Source organism: Telopea speciosissima, chromosome 1 (genome assembly GCF_018873765.1).
Source record: "Telopea speciosissima isolate NSW1024214 ecotype Mountain lineage chromosome 1, Tspe_v1, whole genome shotgun sequence".
Taxonomy (NCBI): domain Eukaryota; kingdom Viridiplantae; phylum Streptophyta; class Magnoliopsida; order Proteales; family Proteaceae; genus Telopea; species Telopea speciosissima.
The window spans coordinates 69,403,765-69,426,921 of NC_057916.1; the positions used below are offsets into that span (position 1 = coordinate 69,403,765).

Below are 23,157 nucleotides of genomic sequence, written 5' to 3' on the forward strand. Positions count from 1 at the left end.
ACCACGACACCTGCTTTGCCTTTATGAATCAAGTCATCCTGAATTTTCTCCTAGAGGATTGTAATACTATAATGGATCCTAATATTTTGTGAACCACTATAATTGGGTCACTCATCATCTCGTGTTACATATTGTTTAGCTGCTGTAGTTTTTGAGATGGTTAAGACCTATTACAACCATGGTTTTAAGAATCGGAATCTGATCACCGATTCCGGTCGAATTGGATCAGAATCGGTTGGATCCGAATCCTGATTTCAAGCTGACCCAGCGATCTCCACTTCAAATATTGGAATAAGATTGGGTCAGCTATGGATTCTCCCTCTCCGGCCTGATTCCATCATATGCATGTTGGACAACTGTCAGCCTAAGAATTTTTTTTTTTGGGGGGGGGGGGGGGGGGGGGGGGAATGAACTAGAACCTTCCTGAATCTGGAAGAACAAAAGGAGTGGGAGAGGAAGTAAATTCTTCCATTCTTCTATAAATAAGTTCTAAAAGTGTTAATTTTTGTGATAGTTTTAATTTAAGGGAAAAGTAATTAGGCCTGGAAAAGTGAAAACTGCTTTGCTTTCCCTTTCCTTATTTGTGAAGAATTTTGTTCTTTCTTCTCTTCCTAGAAATAAGGGAATCGATTTAATCGAGTTGCGCAGAGAGCGATTGTGAGAGAGAGAGATGGGGCTGCTCTCCAATAGCCAATAGGTATTGTTCTCTTTATTTCCTGAGATGGAAACTCTTGAGTTAATGTTTTCGTGGATTTATTGATTATTGTTTTCCTCGGCTCGTGGGTGGCGCAGGATCGGCAGAGGCAGCCTGAAACCAGGTGATCACATCTATTCATGGAGGACTGCTTATGTTTACGCCCATCACGGTCTCTCTCTCTCTCTCTCTCTCTCTTTCTCTCTCTCTATCAAATTTATCTGCATTCATTTTTACTGTTTTTTCCAGACATTATTTATAAAAGTAAAAAAGGTTTCTTTGTAGCGTTTATAAAGTGTAAATAATCGATCGAGTGATGGAAGAATTTTTTTAGTATAGTGATATGTCCATTATGGTTTTTATTGACCCACTTGTTATTTTGATTTGTTTTATATAGTTCAACGCTAAACCTGTGATGGTAGAACAATAATCTTATGTACCAAACAGCAGCAACAGCTACTGATCCGTTTAAACCTTTAGTACACCTCTGACATTTTCGGAAACAACACAGGAACTTCTGAGACATCTGTTTTTTTTATTTTATATATACAAAATTGTATAAAAATTTGGAAGGGAGGAAATGTTTTACTGATATGCAATACAGAAAGCTGGAAAACAACATTCATTTCAAAATTCAGGAGGCTGGTTTACCAAAATAGTAATGGGATCTTGATTATTGGTATTTGGTACTCTTGGCACCCATGGAAGATTCCACTCCCCCCCCCCCCCCCAAATCATATGGCTGGATTATTTCCCTTAATCAATCATGTTTAAATGTTCTTATTAGCCATGTCCAACCAAAAAAATTGCCAAATGGCAGAAAAATATATCTATGTGACAATGGAAGGTGATGTTTCCGAAAATCACACGATAAATCTGAGCCATCCATTTTTATCCTTTTTAACCTAAACCATGGTTTCCACTTAGAGTTGGGAGAGTGCACAATAATGTCTAGAGTACTGGTACACATGCATGGACATACAAGGGATGTGTGCTAATACAAAAAGGGGTATTTGATTGAATTAGACTCCGGAATTTGACATGTGGCTAATTTAGACCATGTCTTTTCCATCCAATGGTCGGAATGGACATATCATCTGTCGACATGGAAGAATGAATACTCTGTGGCATTTGGAAAAATAACGGACATCTATGACCACACCAAAATTTATAGATAATAATTATTTTTCCATAGAATATTTTTCATCAAAACAAATGCAGCCTCTTAGAGTATCAAGTTTGGAATAATTTGGTTTATGATTGGGAACTCAGGAGATCATATTCTTGGATATTCATCCTCACCACATATAATAATTCTCAAAATTGGAATTCAAATTCTAACATGGAATCTAAGAGGGCTGGCTTCAGATGAAACTAAGCAAGTAGACTTTAGGTCCAGCCAGAAGACACAGCTAGGCATGACTGAGGAAACCAAGCTCAGAGTTTATCATGGACTCTTTAATGTAGTCCTAGAATAGGAAATAATCCTACTAGGGGCCAAGTAGAATCAGGTTCTTGTCAGATTTGGGGGCTATTTAGGGCTAACCTAGGATTTAGGCTAGGGTTATGGATGAAAGTAATATAGGGTAATGATCAGCAGGTCTAGGGGACTATTATGATATAAAAAAAATAGGATTTGGATCAATTTAAAATTCCTGCAGAATTAGGGTTAGGGTTTCGGGTTTTAGAAATTTGGGAAATCACTAAAGCTAGGGTTTAGATGGATGGATAGGGCTGGGCTTGGGATCGAGTTTAGGGGATTGTGAGAGGGAAGGTTCGATCCAAATATGGGAGGGTTTTGATGGTTAGAAGTGTGGAATCTGTCATTTTTAGGGTTTAATGGTTAATGGAGTTTTTACAGAAATTAGGGTTTTAACTAGGGATGGGGCAGCAGTCAGGATCGAGTATAGACAATGGTGAGGGGAGGCTGTGGTCAAAGTTTGGATGATTTCTGATGGGTAAACAGATCTGGACAGAGCTGAGATCCTCCTAGGGTTTATGAAAATAAAATAGAAAAAGAAAAGGGGATCGAATGGGGAAGGGAAGGAAAGATAAAAACAGAAAATTAAAATTCAAACTCACATTGGAATCCACCAGAAGAGCTTGAATGTTTGAACGATGAAACCACCTTCAAGAGAGATCCCCCACCCACTACACGCGTAAAGAGTCGCAGAATCCACCCACCCTTCCACCTTGAAATCCACAAGGATGCATACACTCACAAGGGAGCAAGGAACAGCAGCAAGCAGCCATGATATCTGTCTTTTTTTAAATTCAAAATTCTGTGGGGGAGCCTCCCATGATCTCTCCTTTTATAAATAAAGGCCAAAGGCCAAGTCCTAATACAATCTAACTTCCTCTTCACTTAAAATCGTGGAAGGGATCTAATTGCAATCAAACTACTAATTTAAAACAGTAAAATGTCCTAACTACCCCTACTAACTTAAAATAAAAGAATTTGACTTAAAACAACTAATTTAAAAAGAAGATTCCATACTAGCCAATAGGATATAATGACCTATTGACCAATAGGAACACTTCACTTAAATTAGACCAATTGAACCAATTGGATGCAATCAATTCTAAACCGGTTTAATCTAAAAACATAAAAATAACTAAGTATTGGGCTAATCCCGTATGCAACCTATGTACCCCTAGTTTAGGCTCATTAAAGTGGTCTATTACATAAAAAACCCTTAGGAACAAAGGCCCAACATGTATATAACCCAACTCTAGGCCTATTTCTGAAGAAATAAACCCTATTTGGTGATGATTCTGCATCACTCTTGTATTTAGAACTTTGAACCAGGGTCTCCGATTTGTTATGCAGTGGCAATTTCTATGATGGACTACAGTTTATCTGCAAAGCTGAAGCACATTAATGATTGGTTCATACTTCAGCCTATGACTAGACTTTCATTTCTTGAAGAATTAAATGACATTTGATCTTAATTAAATGGTCCATGGCTGTTAGAATGGCTTTTTCATTGGACATCAGAAAACGAAAGAGTTCAAGCAGCTGAGTATCTTGGATCTAAAGGGTCTGCTTTCTGATGTCAATTGCTTGGTTTCTCCAGGAGAATCTCTGTGATTAAAGTCTAGCTTCTCTCTTTGTGTTGTAATGTGTAATTCTCGAAATCGAATATAAGAACTTTTACTTTTCAACAAGTTGATCACTGTCTTTCAACATTTCTTCAACTTGAAACAAACGGAGCCTTAATATCTTTTCATGTGCACAGTTTTCTTTTATTGTCATTGTGTGCTTTATGTGGCTTTGGAGAAAAAAGAAAGAAGTATAATTAGCTTAGGAGTCTCCTATTTCTTAAATCTGTAGTTTTATTTATTTATTAAAGACATTTAGCGCTCATGAGAGTTTCTAACTGTAATTTGAGTTATATCAGGATTCTAGTTAGGCCAAAAGGGCCAAATCTGTGTGGTTAATACCTATATGGAGCCTTGAAAACAGCATGTTTGTGTGGAATTGTTTGGGTCTTTTGGTTATGATTGAGGATTGGTTCTCTTTCAAGTGGACTAACTCTAGCTTTGCTCATTGTGATCAAGCCTCCTATTTCTCTCTCTATTTTTTTTTGTATCAACATTCTTCAATTCTGTTGGGCCCAAATGACCCACAGGTTTTGTGAAATCTGCCTACACCAGAACACTGTTGACAAATCAAGATGTTTCGAGAATCAGTTTCTCCTATTGTTTCCTGCATTATTCCACAACTAGGAAATTGTGATTTCATGCTGACCATTATATATGTTCCTTCTTTCTTTCTTTTTTTCCCCCTCTTTTTTTTTTTTGTTTACTTTCAGTATCATCTCTAGCTTAATAAAATTTGTTTGATTCTGGAGTATCAATGAAGAATGTTTGAAAAATCATATTTCTGTTGATAGACAGTAGAAGGAGAATTTTTAAAACAGAATCTGCTGGATGGAACATTTGAACCAGAAGCTACCAGAAGATGAGGTTAGCACAGGGTAGCTGTGAAAAAACGGATTGAATAATACAGGGTAGCAAACTTGTGTTAAGTATCTAACTAATGTGTTTGAATCTGATAAACTAGGCACTGTGAGCCTAAGTTAATGGGGGGAAAAAAAGGGAGTTATTTATTAATGATGTCTTTTGTTTTTCCAGGTTGACCATTTCAAACTTTCTTGACTGTGAACCAACTCTCTTTCTGGGTCTATCTCCAGCTTTATTTTAAAATTTATCACACAAATCTTCTACTCAATGTGCCTTGCTGCTCAATCTCATGATTCTTGCATGACCTGGGTCAGAAGATACCTTAACCAGGTTGGCTGAGATATCTTATGCGCTATAGTACAATGTCTCAGTCATAAATAGCACTTTATATCTATTGCTGCCTTGCCCGATGTTTAACACATTTTATTTCTTGTTTTATTCCGCTTCTTGTTCAGATTAAGATTTCGCTTCTTTGTGAATATTAATCAATATCATGTTCCTCTCCCATTTTTCAGCTACATTTTCGCATAAATGATGTTTTCGGTTAGACTATCCTTGTGTAGACAGGATACTGTAGTCAATACAGGATTGACCCCCATTCTCGTGAATGGTCCTGGTTGGTTTTAAGAATTTAGGGTAGGAAAAGTCAATCTTTTGGATTAAAAATAAAAAACTCTCAGAGTAAAATTCTGATTGAAGTTTTGTGGCAGGAAGCTTGTTCTTTTTGGCCTCAGAATCTTGTAATTCCTGACTTTTCAGTTTTTATGAGATGGTTTACTGCTAGATCCATGGAGCTATAGCATGAGTATTTAGCATGTTTTCTTACCTCCGTTGTTTCATCCTTTGCATGCTTTTCTATACACTGATCTGTGGGTCCTTATGCTTAGAATATACTGTGGTGCACTATAGATAATATCATATTTTCTCTGTTGTTCTCTGTTAAGGCTTAGACAATATCCTTATTTTATCCTTATGGATGCAGGCATCTATGTTGGAAATGATAAGGTAATCCATTTCACTAGAGGACGAGGTCAAGAAGTAGGGACTGGAACTGTGCTGGATTTTCTTCTATTAAGCTCCGGACCAGCCCAATCTCAGCCCTGCTCCACCTGCCCACCAATAGAAGAAGGTCATGGAATTGTCTCTTCCTGTCTAGATTGTTTTCTTGCTGGTGGAGTCCTGTACCGTTTCGAGTATGGTGTCAGTCCTGCTCTCTTTCTAGCAAAAGCACGGGGTGGAACATGCACCCTTGCTGTCTCAGACCCAGACGATATCATAGTCCACCGTGCAACCTACTTGCTTGACAATGGATTTGGGTGTTGCAATGTTTTCAAGAACTGTGAAGATTTTGCCATTTACTGTAAGACCGGTCTGCTTGTTGTCGAACAAGGAATAATTAGCCAGAGTGGCCAGGCAATATCAATAATCGGTGGCCCCCTTGCTGCTGTCTTGTCAACACCCTTGTGCCTTGTTACCACCAACGTGTATGGGATGACAGCAAGAGCGATCGGAGTCTACTGTGCTAGTCGGTATGCTGCTGATATTGGCATGAGGAGGGATGTGGTGAAGGTAGCTGTGGAAGATCTCAGTCAGTGAGTCAGTGACTCTTGATTTTTATGAACAGAGTATGCAATAGTAGGCTTGTTCTTAATTGTTGGAAACTATGGATCACAACATGTTGGTGTGATAGTGTTTGTGGAACTTTTAATTACATTGGGAGTTGGGACATTGGGGGGGTGGGGTTTGGAACTGCTTGGTGGGTCTTGTGCAAGCTCTGTTTGCCTTGATTTGATTTCCTTCTAGTACTAAAATTCCTATGCTGCTATGGCTTTCTGATGCTGGATAATGGATAAGTTAATCAGTACATATTCGGATATTGGTGTCTCTGCTTCGAATTCGGTCTATCCCACTTTCGAATATAATATTGCTTATAAAGCTGGTCTATGCTTAGGTACCAATTTCATAGATGTTTTTGAGATATTTCGCCTAAAATTTTACGGGTTTTTTTTTTTTCTTTCCCAGAAAACGAAATTATGGGTATCTTCGGAGTTTTCTAATAATTTTGGTATTTTTCTTTGAAATTTGAATTTTGATCAAAAGGAAAATCGATCTAGATCTAGCTAATAAGTTGTTAAAACAAACATTAAGAAATACAGACAAACAAAACAAAACAAACAGAGTTGACAAGAATTTAACGTGGTTCACACACCAATATAATGTAATATGTTCACGGGCAAACCTGAAGATTGATGAAAATTACAGTAAAAATCTCTTAACACTAAAATTGCAGTTCTGATAAAAGATATAAGGTAGCACTCAAGAAACCAAAGCTAAGGAAATGCTCCAACTTTAAAAAGGAGGAGAATTGAAAACCACTACAGTTGTCCTTGGGTCTGATTGCCAGACTTTGACTGAATAAATGAGAACCTATCGATGAGAGCTTTTTCCTATTCTCTTGGACATTGAGTTTTTATTTAAACTACGGAAAAATGCTGAGTATGCTAGAAAATTGTGCCACACATCTCAGTGTACACCTAGGGATGTGTGCAACTCAGCCCAACGGCTAACAACACCCTGGACGTGTTAAGCTCCCTACAGACAAACTAAATTCCACCCTATATGTCTATCTCTCTCTTCCTCCCTTTGAGACATAAGAGAATCATTTCAAAGGGAGAGAGAGAATGTGCTAGCAAACCCATCCCTCTTCCTTAAACTAATTTCTAATAAAATGTATGTAGTAAAATAAAATAGTAATAAAAAAATACTTGTATTTCAAACAATCTTGTATCTTTTTTCCCTTATTAATAAAATTTCACTTTGCAACTAAATGGATAAGATAATATTCAATTTGCAATTAAAATATTTATAAACACAATCGACTAACTTTCGATCGGTTTCGGATAGTTTCCAAAAACTATTTTTTTTGAATATGGATTCCAATAAACAAATAGGGACAAAAAAAAAAAAAAGAATTCTTAACTATCCATTTACATCGCTACTCAGCAAATTATATTTTACCTAGATATTAATGTAATTTACCCTAAATCATACGACAATACATAAATGATCCACAGGACTGCAACACATATAGAAGCCCAGGAAATTCCTTGTATTTTCTTACAAAATTCTTACCGAACAACATGCTACGCACTCTTGTCATAAAAAAACATGCTACGTACTCAAAATTAGGATCTGTCCCTTGCAAAACCACTTTTTGAACTGGAACAGGAGAATCTGTATTGTTCAGTACAGTTTGGACTGCTCTCATGTTTCAAAAGTTCTCTATAAGGGCACAAGGGTACAAAGCGTTAAAAAACTCTTCTATACAAGCAGAACAGCATTGATACAACCATCATTCTCTGGGTTATTTGTAACTTGAGCGTATTTTCCTGCAACCATCAAACCACATTAGCAGAAGAAAATATGAAACAAAGTAAACAAAATAGGAATCAGGAAGAAGAATCACTCACCCCACACAACTTTCCCAGCTGGAGTAACCAGACCAAGTTCACTAACATTCACCTACAGAGTGGCAAAATTTTCATTAATCAAACACAGGTCTTCAGGGTGGTTCAAGGGGATGAAAGCTATCAACAGAACCATCAAGATTAGGGCCTTAATATTACCTCAATGACGGTTCCCCTGGTGATAACACCCAAAGAAGTGTACATCTGACCATTGGGATTTTTCTTCACTCCTATTATCTCTAGGTTAAATGTGCACTTCAGCTCAGGGTGTGTAACATGGGCTTTGGTAAACCGCAAGCCTGTCGGGCGAATGAATCGCTCGTACTTTGGAGGCTTCCTTGTAAAACTAGGTCCCACGAATGTGGCCTTAGTTACCATCCTCTTCCATTGCTTTGCTGCAAAAATCGAAAATGTTCGGTAACTTTAATCAATATTAAGTAACAAAAGATTTTATCAAGGGGATGAGAATGCCGACGAGAAAGGAGAGGGGAGTAAACACTAAGACACTATAAATTGCATCTCCGCTTTGATGATTTGGAATGACATGTATTTGAGTCATAATACATAAGCCAAACAAGAATGAAAAGAATTTCAATTTCATCAAGTGGACATAACAAAACAGGCCTGATTCATGTTTTGTTAGTAGAATGCAATAACCCAAAGATAAATGTCTTAGTTTCACTCCTAAATACGAATCACACGTGTAGTGTTAAGTCCTTGGTGAGGTTGCAGGATTCTTATATTCTAATCAGGATTCAGGAATGCATCCATGTCAACCACCAAAGAGATACTATATATCAAGCTTGGAATTTGTCTCGAGCAATATCTTTGATGTGATTTGACTAGAAAATAGTTTCCTTCATAAAAGTTGTCAGCTTCAAACAGGCATTCAACTCACCTAGCATCGAGCTCAATCTTGTCACCCATTGGAACAACTCCTACGTTGCATTTCCACCTCTAGGCTTCTTAATCTCATCACTCATCCATCCCAACATCATCTGCTGTCTCAGAAATGTTTAAAAATGAAAACATCCTCTATCTCAGCAAGCTTGCCACCAATTTCGATTTAGTTTTAGTACTGACAAGGATTTTGAAGGTCGGAGTAATCAGATAGTAGTAGTAGTGCACAGTAAAACGGAACCCCAGTCCCATGTTAGTATCTTGGAGAAAAATGGTCCACAAAGCATCTCATCGCATCAAATAAGCCCATAAACATGTATATTAAAATGAGAGAAAAATATCAAACCACCGTAGACTGTAACAGACATCAAATTTTACAAAAACGAAATGCAGAGTACAATGAGAGGAAAAGATGAAACGACATTAAACACCATAAAAGATCAAAATTACTAATCAATATAAGAACTAAAAAAAAAATAATAAATAAGAATAACATAGAAGAAACTCACTTTTCCGTTTACCAGTCCTGACAACCCTAAACATCTCATCTTCAGCCACAGGTCTCACCTGCAGGAGAAAATAGCTTCCCATTATAAAGTTCTCCGACAGTCAGAAATGTACTGATTAAGAAAATTTACAATGTAAGCGGAAAATCTATGTCATAAAACCAAAGGCAGTTAACTGCAAACATAGGCATAACATATTAAATTGCCTTTTTGACTGGTTTCTAACACCTTTTTTTTTTTTTTGGGGGGGGGGGCAGCACTAAAGTAGGGAGAAAATCAAAGAAGCACATCAACAGATAATAATAGAGGCCCAAAGTCAAAGATCAGCTTACCTTAGGTAGTGGAACATCCCATTTACCGGCTTTCTCTTTCCTCTTTTGCTTAATAGTGTTGCTAAGGACCTGCATAAACCATTGATTTAATCAACAACATGCATGAAAGCGTGACACCAGCAGAACTACCTGATTGCCATGAACTACGCACCTTTGCCCTTGTTGTTGTTTCACGATCCAAAAGATAAGCAGGGACAGCTCCTTCATGAACCTCATCATCCACCTTACGCCTACTTGATGATTCTTCATGCATAGCCAGCCTGTCGAAGTAAAAAGAACTTTAGTACAAAACCAGCTGAAAGTTCAAATTTACTAATAGAACTACTTTCAACAATTGTAGAGTAACATGAGATCTGTAACAATCGTCTTTAACCAGTGACAATATTAACAGGCTTTCATTTTGAAATTCAAAAGCAAGACAATGAAATCAAAATAAGTAGAGACTATATTAAGGACCAACTGCTAACCATGACAGGTTAAGATACAAAATCCAGGATTTTCAGATAAATTTTTAATAAAGATATGATTATATTCTTCTAACATATACCAAACAAAACAGGAGAGCAGGGAATAGTTAAATCTGATCAAAAGATGAAGATTTGGCAATCTATTCCAGAGATGAAGGATTTACTCAAGGCTTTACAAATACAGGTTCTCTCCCTCTCTCCTTCCTATTTCCAATCCTCGCCAAACTCCAGGGAAAACTTCTTTTAGCACTGCTCTGGTGATACTGTTACCTCAATTACTACTGCCACTCCGATTCCAGACCATCGCCACCACCACTAACGTAATCATCATGACCAGCATCATTTTTCACATCTCCGCCTTCCCATGACTCCCACATCTTGTGTTTCCCCTATTCCAACCCCCCCCCCCCCCAAACAACAATTCCCTTTGACCAGCACATCTTTCACAGATCTGAATATCCATATTCAGAACAATTGCCTGATTAATTCATTAACCAGGCAATGCAACTTCCAAGATGACAGAACAGGGGAGAGAGAGCTTGTTCATCCAAAGAAAGAGTGCCATGTCTAGCATACCTCTTAACTCCTCAAAGAACAGGCAATGTAGAAATTAGTCAGAATAGGCAAATCTTGTTTTGTAAAATTGAAAGTATAAACATTAAGGAATGTTAATTAGGTGTTGGTGAGTCAAGATGCCTGAGAGCTGCAAGGGGAAAGAACCAATTGCTGTCCCCTTCCAGGAAAAGAGGCCCCTTGAATTAAATGAGTCAAATTTTGGCGTTGGAGAAGTGCCACCGCCTCAAACTCTGGATCAGCAATGAAGTTGAAGATGGGATGAGGGGGCAAGGATACTGTATGCAGGTGCAGAAGAAGTAACTAACAATTGATCCAACAGAAATGTGACTATCCAAAAGCATCAACTATCAATAGCCTTCCTTCCTTACTTCTTCCAACAATAAACGAGCCATTTGCTTTCAAAAGAGAACAGATATAGAAAAGAACTGTTCCGTCGACATGGCAGCAGGCATAATCCAATCGCACAGTTGCCATCTCCTAGTTCAAGTTACCAATTTTCTTGCGGGGAGAGACTGGGGAAACCGAAACCTATACACGATGTAGAAAACACAATGAAAAGGAAAGAAGAAACAATCGCACAACGCAACAATATACTTGGCTCTGCAAGGTGTCCACGTCCACAGAGAGATGAGAGCAGTTTCACTAGTAGTGGAGAAAGAGTTACAAGGTCTCTTCCTCACGCCTTTCTGTGTTTACAAAGAATTCCCAGCAATCGTAATAACCAAACCCCCACCCCTCCACCCCCAATCGCAACAATTTAAAGGGAAACAAAGAGATACAAAATTCAGTGATTACCTCTATGTAAACCCTAAAACTTTTCCTCAGAGGCTGACTCAAGCCCTGCAGGCTTTTAATGTCCCTTCGAAAGCCCATGAGGTTGTCGTCCTCAACCCAACCTTTCTGGATTTTTCAACTCCAACTATAGGACTTTCAAACCCTAAGGGTGGATTTTAGTCTGTGAAGAAGGAGCTTTCATTCAACTCCCTGTGCCTGTTGGTCTTATTACTCACGTATGTTTCCATTCTGGTTTCCATACACGTCCCTAACTTTAGGTGGTCAAGTATTGCCCAAGGAGCACCCAACAAAATTTATTTCAAAGTTTCTTGCCGTTCCGGAAATTGGAATCTGTCCATAACACATGGATGATAAGACGGTTCCAAATATATCTATGTTGCTTTGATCTTGAGGGTCAGTAGGAACCCCTCATGGTAACTCATCTGCAAGGCCACCTGGTCAATAATCTCCCAGAATGCTATCTGGTGTTTTTAAATATTCCTCCAGATGATGGCTCCCTTGAGATATCTCCTTATAAAATGTCATTCCTTGAAAAGCATCACTGCATCAAAGTTGATATTTACTTTGGAAAGGTTCAGCTTACTCCAAAAATGATAAAGAGAGACCATACAATATCGTCTTTACTTTTGTGAAATTTCCTCAAGACAATTTGAATGGGTAGTGGTTGTTTTAATTTGGTCTTGGCAAAACATTTTGGGGAATATTCTGAGGCCACTTTGGGAAGGACAAGCTGGTGTGTATCACCAAATTATTCTCGCAATCACTTGCTTTATGTTTTTCCCCCCCTTAGTAAGCACTAAGCAGCAACCTTTGTTTCTTGCTTGTTAGACCATAGGAAATAGAGTTGTGCAGTTGAAGGTTTCTAGGATCATAGTTCAAGATGCTTTCAAAATCTCCAATGGCCATTGTCTTGTAACATAAGAAGCACCTTGCTTCTTGTGGTTATGTCTAGGGGTGTTGATGGGTATCTGCTTGCGTGATTACCCAGCCTCTCCTAACACTAGTTCTTAGAATAAGGCTAAGGATTTCATACTCTACACCAAAATGGGGTGGGCAAGGTTAACACTACAAGTGTGATTCTTAGAATCCTACAACCTCACCAAGGACCTAACACTACACGTGTGATTCGTATTGTAATTTAGGAGTGATACTAAGACATTTATCTTTGGGTTATTGCATTATACTAACAACACATGAATCAGGCCTGTTTTGTAATGTCCACTTGATGAAATTGAAATTCTTTTCATTCTTGTTTGGCTTATGTATTATGACTCAATTACATGTCATTCCAAATCATTAAAGCAGAGATGCAATTTATAGTGTCTTAGTGTTTACTCCCCTCTCCTTTCTCGTCGGCATTCTCATCCCCTTGATAAAATCTTGTGTTACTTAACATTGATTAAAGTTACTGAACATTTTCGATTATTGCAGCAAAGCAATGGAAGAGGATGGTAACTGTAGAAAACCTAGGACCTGTAACCAGTAACTTGAGAGAGAAGAAAAGATGAGGAAGAGGAGAGAACTCTTAAACTTATCAGTCTCCCTCATAATGCTTGTAATTATAATCTCAAATTACAATAGAAAGGGGAACTCCTAATCGGATTAGGAATTCTTAATCATGATAGGATTCCAAGTTACAATAAGAAAAGAACTAGAACTAACAACTCAAACTGAAATTAAGACTAACAACTCATAGTAGAATTAGGACTTGACATAATTAGAAACTAGGACTCCAACTAGGTCAAGGAAAATAGAAGATACACATATCAACCAAATCACTGTTCACGTGAACAGTGTCACATGAACAGTACTTCAACACTCCCCCTCAAGCTGGATTATACAAATAAGTAAAGAAAGAAGATCCAGCTTGAACTACAAGGAAAAAAAAGAACTGCATAATAATGCAAACACTCCCCCTCAAGTTGGCGCATACAAGGTATCAATGCCTAACTTGAACAAAATGAGAAGAAACTAAGTTGCAGCAGAATCCAGCTTGACAGATGAATGTAACTCCCAAATAAACCTTCAAGAACTTGGAATAATTGATCTTCAAAACCTGGACAGACATGATCAGCAAACCGGGACTAGAATTTCTTCCAAAAAAAGGCAGCTTTTAACGATCTTCAATAGCTAACCAGTGATGAATCTCAGATTGTCATAATGACATAAAATTTTGAAGTTAAATAACTAGAGCAGCAAGTAGCGGAAATGAGCTAAATTAGGCAACAGAAAAACACTGTATCAACCCAACTGAAAGTCCTCAAATAGGCAACAACCAAATATCTTTAATACTCTTCAATACTTCAATCTCCCCCTCACAGCAAACTCAACCCAATAACGAAGGATACCCAATGGCAATGGCGGAGAAAACTGATCTTCTATGTTTTGCACCAATGTTCCTGCAAGTTCTGCGTTCTGCAATGTTTGCAGGTATACTATACATAATCCCCCCCCTCACGTGTAGTACACGTGGACATAACAGAGATGATGTAAGAGATAGGGCAAAAACATAATATTCCAGATTTTTCCAAGAGGTGCTAAGGGTAATGGAAAAGGAAGAAATGACAAATTAGAGAATACCATTAACTTCCAAAGGGGTTATGGGTATGTGCCAAATGTATGGGATATGAAGGGAATTAGAATTATTGAAAGGGAATGGTGTTGGAAAAAATGGATGGCATGACTGTAATTTGGTGGAATTCCACTTTTTAAATACAAACCAAGCCAAAGGGCAAACTGGTAATAAACCAGAATTTTCAAGGGTCAATTGGGTAGTCAAATAGGGGCATGTATTAAATTAATGGCAGTTCTGTAAATAACCAGTATTTTGCAAGGGGAATGGCAGAATTGTAAATAACACAATTAAAAAAGGGATGGCATAGTTGTAATTTAGATGAAATCTGATTACAAATACCACCCAAGGCAAAAGGGTAATGTTGGAATAAGCAGTAATATGAGGACAGAGGTAGATAAGAGAAGATGATAAGGGCATAAAAGGAAACTTAAGGAATAAAATAGAGTAACTAATAAAAGAACCAAGTCTCTTGAGTCACGCAACTAGAGAAAAGTAAGAAACACATTCTTGATAAATCCTGGACCAAAGGCTATGGCAACACGTGACATGGGAAACCAACTCATAAAAGGAAAGAATTGTTCGCAAAAGGCAAAGAGTTTTGACCGTCTTCTACCTCTTGACAGTCACGGCTTTGAACCAGCGGAAACAAAGGGGAAATAGAGAGGCGGTAACCAAAGGACCCATTGATGAAGGTTGTCTTCAAACTTCGAACCAGCAGCCGACGGATCTAGTTCAAATACGGTAGATCGAGATGGATCAAGATGCAGCAGGTCTTCTACTTTTTCAATCAGCAAACAAAAGCAGGTCCTTCAATCTCCTCTGATAGCGAAAGCAACCCACAGCATCAAATCGATTCAGCAAGTAGAAAACCAGAATTTAATTCTACAAACAAACCTTCGATAGCAATCGAAGTAAACAACAGCAGCGACAATTGATGAATCAATCCAAATAAAATTTCCCACAGCAATAATCAACCCTGGAAACCAGAAATCGAAGAACACCTTATTCTCTGTTCACTAGCTTCTCAGGAGGAGAGGACCTAGTCGAACCGAGAAACCTTCGTCTTCGAACCGACGGTACGGTAAAGTAGGGAAGAGTAGTAGTCCAAAGGGAAGAAGAAAACCATAGCTGCTGCAAACACCATACAACCAGAGCACCAAACACCGCAACCAACCCAGCAGGAAATCAATATGTAAATCAGCAGGACCTTTTTCTTCTAAAGAGGACAGCACTTTCAACGAACAGAGGTTCTTCAGATGTTGGTTCGATTCACACAACAGCAATCATATTCTCCAACAAAATCACTCCATGATAACAAAAATAAAAGGGTAGTAATAGCAGCCCCATCCCCAGACAAAGAACACAGCCAGCAGAAAATTGCAGGTGGATGTCCTTCTTCTTCCACCTTTGAACCAGTCCTCAAAAAGGAACAGCGGCAAGCAATCGACACATAAACAAGGCTTCGAACTTTTAATCGACAGCCATAGCAACAAAAAATCAAACAAAAAACTGAATATCTATAAACATGCAGCAGCGGTGACGGTGGCTGCTCACCACACCAGAGACCTTACACGACTCTCAAACCAGCAAGACGACAATAACCCAGGGTAACTTCAGACTATGAGCTCTGATACCATGTAGAAAACCTACGACCTGTAACCAGTAACTTGAGAGAGAAGAAAAGATGAGGAAGAGGAGAGAACTGTTAAACTTATCAGTCTCCCTCATAATGCTTGTATTTATAATCTCAAATTACAATAGAAAGGGGAACTCCTAATCAGATTAGGAATTCCTAATCATGATAGGATTCCAAGTTACAATAGGAAAAGAACTAGAACTAACAACTTAAACTGAAACTAAGACTAACAACTCACAGTAGAATTAGGACTTGACATAATTAGAAGCTAAGACTCCAACTAGGACTAGGAAAATAGAAGATACACATATCAACCAAATCACTGTTCATGGAAACAGTGTCACATGAACAGTACTTCAACAAACCAAGGCCACATTCGTGGGACCTAGTTTTACAAGGAAGCCTCCAAAGTACGAGCGATTCATTCGCCCGACAGGCTTGCGGTTTACCAAAGCCCATGTTACACACCCTGAGCTGAAGTGCACATTTAACCTAGAGATAATAGGAGTGAAGAAAAATCCCAATGGTCAGATGTACACTTCTTTGGGTGTTATCACCAGGGGAACCGTCATTGAGGTAATATTAAGGCCCTAATCTTGATGGTTCTGTTGATAGCTTTCATCCCCTTGAACCACCCTGAAGACCTGTGTTTGATTAATGAAAATTTTGCCACTCTGTAGGTGAATGTTAGTGAACTTAATCTAGTTACTCCAGCTGGGAAAGTTGTGTGGGGTGAGAGATTCTTCTTCCTGATTCCTATTTTGTTTACTTTGTTTCATATTTTCTTCTGCTAATGTGGTTTGATGGTTGCAGGAAAATACGCTCAAGTTTCAAATAACCCAGAGAATGATGGTTGTATCAATGCTGTTCTGCTTGCCTAGAAGAATTTTTTAACGCTTTGTACCCTTGTGCCCTTATAGAGAACTTTTGTAACATGAGAGCAGTCCAAACTGTACTGAACAATACAGATTCTCCTGTTCCAGTTCAAAAAGTGGTTTTGCAAGGGACAGATCCTAATTTTGAGTACGTAGTATGTTTTTTGATGATAAGAGTACGTAGCATGTTGTTCGGTAAGACTTTTGTAAGAAGAAAAATCCCAATGGTCAGATGTAAGGAACATCCTACTTGCAGCAACTATACTTCCCAAGAGCGGTGATGCAGGTTCATCATAGAAATTGACTTATTTCTTTAGAAATAGGCCTAGGGTTGGGTTATATACAAGTTGGGCCTTTGTTCCCAAGGGTTTTCTATGTATTAGGCCACTTTAATGAGCCTAAACTAGGGGTACATAGGTTGCATACGGGATTAGCCCAATACTTAGTTTATTTTATGTTTTTTTAGTTGAACCGGTTCACATTGGTTGCATCCAATTGGTTTGATTTAAGTGATCATGTGACGTGGTTAAGTGGTCATGTGACAACTTAAGTGGTCATATGATGTAAGTTGGGCTGGATTAGGACTCTATAAGTCCAGCCATATTTTGAGTCTATTTCCTTTAGTATTCTAGTTTCCTAGTCAGTTTAAGTTGCCTAATAGGTTAGGGATAAGGTTAGGCCTTTGTTTTTTAGTGTCTAAGTCTATTTTTGAGTCTTCTATATAAGTTTGTAAGGGAGGCCAGCATTGAATACGAATTTAATTAATGAAAAAGCTTTTGTTTGCTGCCATACCTACTGCTCTACTCTGTTAAGTGAACCTTGTGAGTAATATCAAGGCTACCCTGTGGGTAATATCAAGGTGAAGGGATTGGTGGACTCTAATCGACTCCTTGCATCTTGTAGATCAGGAGGTCCTTCTTCTTATTCAATCGAGCTTCTTCAAGCTACTGCTGCTGCCTCTGCCTTTGAAGGAGATCAAACCAGTAAGTAATCTTAGTTCCCTACATATATTCTTCCCCTCTTCATCCTCTAACCTAATCCACACCCCCCTCCATCCATCAAACCCTAACCTCCATTAAACCTGCAACTCAATTCTGTCCAGAATTGCAGAATTGCAGAATTTCGTAACTTATCCAAACCCTAACTTCTTTATACCAAAATAACCTCCTAAACCTGCCCATTAATACCCTATAAACCCCTTTCCCAAAATCCACCCCTAAACCCTAGATCCTGAAAACACTCTATTTTTACAAGGCCTCTAACCCGAAACCTAGATTTCCAACTTCATCCAAATCTAACCAAACCTAGTTCATTAAGACCTTTAAAACCTGCCTAGTTTAATCCTATAAACTACTTTCCCATTACCTTACCCTAACCTTAGAATTTTGACCTAAAACTACACTGCTGTCTTATTGTAACTGCTGAACCAGCAACCCCCTTAGTTCCTTTTGCTATTGATCCTATTACCCTGGTTCCTAGTGGGATTACTCCTACCTAGGACTGCATTAAGTAGCTAAGGAGATCAGTTTTAGAACCAGGCTAAAATAAACAAAACTAGCTCAATATTCAATCAATAAAAACCATTTCTTATGCTGCATCTCATGCAAGTTTCCCTCTTAAAAGGATCTAACACGAAAATATTTTCATTTCATTTTCGAAAATCAAATAGTCCCCTAGAAGTTAATGGTAGACAGAAAAAATAATGCAGGAAGAGATCAAATAATAAAATGAAATCAATTAGACGTTTAAACCCATAAAGCCACAGAAATGTAAGAGAACTCACGTTTTCTTCATTAAAGCCTTCTCGGCATACCGTTTCTTCGCAAACATCTTACCCTTGATACCCAAGGCCTGATCCCAAAAAAAAAAATTTAAGAAGTGAAAAATTGGAGATTAAAATAAATCTATGACAGGAATGAAAGAAAGGAAAATGAAGGAAAGGCAATAACAATAAGTTAAGAGAAAAATAAAAAATAAAGAATACCTTCTGAGCAATAGAAGATTGCTTGTGAACTTCACGAGCTTCCTTCTTTCTCTTTCGCTCGAAGTGATCATGGCGATAGCCATGTCGCTTGCGGTGAAGGTCGATATAATCTCCTTGCGGCTAAAGAAGATCAACAAAGAATAAGAAAGAGAACTGTAGTCAGTAAATGAAACCGTTATACAAGCATGATATCTGCACAAAATAAAGGTCAAAACAATCGAATTCACAAACCATGGTGACCGAGCGGGGGAAATTTTCTGCAGAGAAAAAAGAAAAACCCTTGCTTCGTAGGTTTAGAGTTTTTGCTTTGAAATAGTAGGAATTAGGGATTCAGATCTTCAATGGCCTCCATTGTAGCAGCGATCTTCCAGCCCTGCAACCTGCAAGTGACACGTCAAAAGTTAAAAACTCCAACAGCTATTTGTAAAGGATTAAAAAAGAGGAGTTAAAAGCGGTTTAAGGGCTTTGCAAACCGAGCCGGACCGGTAGGGCTTGCCAAACCCACTTTGGCCCAGCTCGGTTTACATTAGGGGTGTCAATGGGTCGGGTTGGGCTGGGCCTACCCTAAACCCTAACCCAACCTTAGGGGCCTTAACCTAAACCCTAACCCAACCCAACCTTGGCAAGGCCTAAGAAACCCTCAACCCAGTCCCAACCCTGCCAGGGTTTTCCCTAACCCGACCCGACCCTGATTGGGTCGGGTTGGCCCTGATTGACCCTAACCCTAACCCTGATTTTTGTGTTTTAATCCCATGAAATTAATACTTGAAGCTAGATCAAGTAATGGGTTTCTAAGTTCCAACATAAATAATCCTAAGAGAAGAATAGAAGAAAAAATAGACATGGAAAAGAATCAGAAACTGAGATAATTTAATAACTTCAGCAAATCAAATCAAATCAAATCAAAATGGTATAAAACTAGGGGTGTCAATGGGTCGGGTTGGGCTGGGCCTGCCCTAAACCCTAGCCCAACCCTTAGGGCCTTAACCTAAACCCAAGCCCAACCCAACCCTGCAAGGGTCTAAAATACCCTCAACCCAATCCGACCCTATCAGGGTTTTGCCTATCCCAACCCAGCCCTGATTGACCCTGAATGGGTCGGGCAGGTTGGGTTGGCCCTGATTGACCATGTCCCTGACCCTGATTGACCTTGACCCTGACTTTAATTTTTATTTTATTTTTTTGGAAATGGTTTTTCTTATGCCTATAATTTTTACTATGTCAAAGTTGATCAAATTGTAAGTTTCTAGGATTGTCAGCATTGTGATTGTCATATTACGCCTCTTGCAAGTAAAATATTTTAACTGAATTTGAAGCAGTAAAAATGAACAGCTTATAAACAGTACACTCAATGAATCTCATTAGCTTGAGATCTGAAATTTCTCCCCATTCTCTTCTCCTTTCTAAGCTTAATTATGTATGAATAGCAATAGCTAAAGAAAAAACTTGAAAGTCAAAAGATAGAAGATAGATCGCAAGAAGAAAAATAACTGCAGTACTACAAGTCCTCAGTAATGAAATCAAACATGTACATACCATCACACTAACCCGAAGGCCGGGTTACTAAAAGCCACAAAAAAACATTCAATAATCCAAGATAAATTTAAGAAAAAAAAATTATCTAAGAAAAGACATGGATTTGGGTATCTATCCGTTTCCATCTATTAATTCAAAAGTTCAAGAGATCTCTGTTTTACATTCTACACCCAGTTTTGTCATCCATGCCTTTGCCCTCTGCCACCAAGAGTTGTAAAAAAAAATCATCTACAGCAACCCCATCTCCCCAACCCCCCCTCTCGACTCCAACAGTAACAACCTATTCTCCTTTCATTACCCCCTGTTGTAAGCCTGTAACAGAGAACAAACAAACAAACAAACAAACAAACAAAAACCCTCGACGTTCACAGCAAAACACTCCTCCCTTCGACTCTCATTCCCACCCAATTCCTTGACCCCAAACCAGATAACTTCTTCAATTTTCACTGAAAATCACCCCACCCATTTGACTTAAAAAAAAACCCACTGTCGATTCCCAGCGAAAACGCCCACCACCCTTTTTTTTCCCTCTCAAACTTCGACCAACCCCTTCTAGGGTTCGACCCAGTGAAAAAAAAAAAAAAAGAGAGAAAGAGCAAAGAGAAGAGAGCGAGAGACAGAACCAAGAGAGAGATACGGAAGAAGAAGAACAATCGGACATACCTAATTGGTCCAAACTCGCCTTGCAATTCTCCTCGTCAGCCTTCTCCTCCAAAGTCCAAACGAGAACGATAGATGAGGTTAATCCAGACACTTGGGTGAGAGAGGAAACGAAATGTTAGGACTAAGGAGCTTAGGGGTTTTCGTTTTCTAAACCAATTTAAATCCTACGGTTCTAACAAAAACAAAAATCTTAAATCCTACTGTACAAAATAGACCCCCAAAAGCCCAACCTATATAGCAGAGGGTCGGGTCAGGTCGGGCCGGGCTTGGGAAGGATTGCTAGCGTCTTGGGTAGGCCCATTTGTGCCGATTGACGAACATCGCAGAGAGAACACTTATCTTTTGCCAGGTTCTGCATTTTGATCAAAGCGGTGGACGGGCCTGTAGGCCTACCTCTGTTTCCATTGCTCTGGACGATGGTTGAGTTTTGGAACAACGAGTAGAGTATGATTGGGCTCCACCAATCTGCAACACAAGTAAAGTTTTAATTGGCCACAGGGATCGTACTTACCCTGTCACTCCTACTGTTCAACCGGGAAAATCATCGGCTCAAGGACAAGATGATATGGTGATCAATAGCTCTTGGAAAGGTCTGAATAGATGACGAGGTAGAGGGAAATGCTCCCTGCGCGGAGTTCATTGCAATGGTTGTCGTGGAGGTGGAGGTAGCCTCGGAGGGCATTCCCCTTCGTCTCAATTGCCCATAACTGCTGCTTGCTGCAAATGGGGATCCCATGTCTTCAGTTACAACTTACAACTGAAATGGCAAAAGGTGATGAGAGGCTTACTTCACGCACTGGGGATTAGGATATGTCCGACGTGGTAAGGAGAAGATGATCGTGCAAGAATCATGCATGAACAAAGTAGCTTCCTTCCACTAATGCAACTGCCAATAATGGGCAAACTCCTCAAACTGGCAAACACGTGGGTGTATTCGCCCGACTGTTGGTGTTCCTAAGTGCTGGAAAATGTGAAAGTTTGTCATGTTCAATGGACCAGGGTACCCAATTGGGTGAACAATACCCGGAACTTGCTTCCTCTCCTAAGGTGACCAACACACATGAACTCAGGCATACACCAGACCTTGCACCCAAGACAACAGTTTGGAGCTCCTCTCCAGGACAAAATGGTACTTCCTCTAAGGGTGTCTTGAAGGAGAATCACTCACTCCTCTGTTCTAACTGATCTAGATGCATCAAAAACTGGTCAACAACAGATTCCTACTGAAACTACTTTGAGAATTTGCGATAGAAGCTCGAGTCGAAGTTAATTCTCCTGTGCACAACTCCACCTCTACTGGTTCTCAATGATCAGACTCGGCGCATGGAATGTGAGGGGCATCAATGAACCTGGTAAGAGAAGGGCTATGAGAGATTGGGCCACCTCTAATAATCACCTTGCTCTTTTTGGATTATTGGAAACCATAGTTAAACATGAGAATTTCAAAAGCTCTTGGTGTATGTTTAAAAGAAATGTTTATTATTCCACCTGAAAAAGCATAGACCTGATCCGGTGTTTTTGTGTGAGACCAAATGTGGAGATCATGCTTCTTTTAAATTTCAAAGTTTATTAAATATATATGATTCTGTCGGTGTTGTTAATGGAGAAGAAAAGAAAGGTTGCAAGGGGGGTCTTTGGGTTCTGACCTCTGCTTCTGTTAAGATTTTGGATGTCGTCTTTATACAATCCTATTTTATTGGAGTTCTGGTTGTGGATCTTGTCATCCGGCCCTGTTGGATCATATGTCTTTATGCCCCGCCCCATTAGTCTTTTCGAGGCACCTGCTGGGATGATTTAAGGTTTTTTACTTCTCCTCGTTCTGGACCTCTGGTGATAATTGGGGATTTCAATGAAGTGTTGTCTCAATCTGAAAAGCTTAGGAGAGCAAATTTTCACTGCTCCCCTATGGCCCAAAAACTTAAAAGATTTTAATTTCGGATTTTTTCCTAGAGGAAATTAAGTGCCCGCTTGATAACCTTATGGGTGTTTCTATTATGGTTATGTGCTGAGAAACAATAGAACATGTTTTTCATTTTCTGTGCTGAGAAACCGTTTTTGACCCGCTTGGTAAACCTATTCTGGAGAACTGTTCTCCTTTCCTTTTCCTTTTTTTTTTTTTAAACCAAGGACTCTGTATGCTGATTATAATAGGTGGTACATGAGCTTTGCTCTGGAGAAATCTGAA

The 23,157-nt window shown here is 39.0% G+C and overlaps 2 protein-coding genes and 1 long non-coding RNA gene across 3 annotated transcripts; 2 read left to right on the forward strand and 1 right to left on the reverse strand.

Moving 5' to 3' along the window:
- Positions 1–666: 666 nt before the first annotated feature.
- LOC122669582 (protein LEAD-SENSITIVE 1-like) lies at positions 667–6,302 on the forward strand. The gene is made up of 3 exons (XM_043866378.1): positions 667–687; positions 790–866; positions 5,643–6,302. Exons 1-3 carry the CDS (start codon positions 671–673, stop codon positions 6,254–6,256), a joined length of 708 nt encoding a protein of 235 aa, XP_043722313.1. The 5' UTR covers positions 667–670; the 3' UTR covers positions 6,257–6,302.
- Positions 6,303–7,837: 1,535 nt separating this feature from the next.
- On the reverse strand, positions 7,838–19,054 carry LOC122669573 (ribosome biogenesis protein NSA2 homolog). The gene is made up of 9 exons (XM_043866368.1): positions 19,005–19,054; positions 18,774–18,893; positions 18,573–18,640; positions 10,017–10,125; positions 9,866–9,934; positions 9,537–9,594; positions 8,287–8,522; positions 8,131–8,182; positions 7,838–8,049 (listed from the first exon to the last, which is right to left on the reverse strand). The coding sequence occupies exons 1-9, from the start codon at positions 19,005–19,007 to the stop codon at positions 7,982–7,984; spliced, it is 783 nt and encodes a 260-aa protein (XP_043722303.1). The 5' UTR covers positions 19,008–19,054; the 3' UTR covers positions 7,838–7,981.
- Positions 16,283–16,955, forward strand: LOC122669593. Its single transcript, XR_006334050.1, has 2 exons — positions 16,283–16,490; positions 16,595–16,955. It is a non-coding gene; the product is annotated as an uncharacterized LOC122669593 (long non-coding RNA).
- Positions 19,055–23,157: the final 4,103 nt, after the last annotated feature.

Coding starts and splice junctions, on each gene's coding strand:
- LOC122669582 (XM_043866378.1), top strand. Junction 867..5,642: donor TTATGTTTACGCCCATCACG/GTCTCTCTCTCT, acceptor TTATGGATGCAG/GCATCTATGTTGGAAATGAT.
- LOC122669573 (XM_043866368.1), bottom strand. Junction 18,641..18,773: donor AATCTTCTATTGCTCAGAAG/GTATTCTTTATT, acceptor TTTTGGGATCAG/GCCTTGGGTATCAAGGGTAA. Junction 8,050..8,130: donor AGCTGGGAAAGTTGTGTGGG/GTGAGTGATTCT, acceptor TGATGGTTGCAG/GAAAATACGCTCAAGTTACA.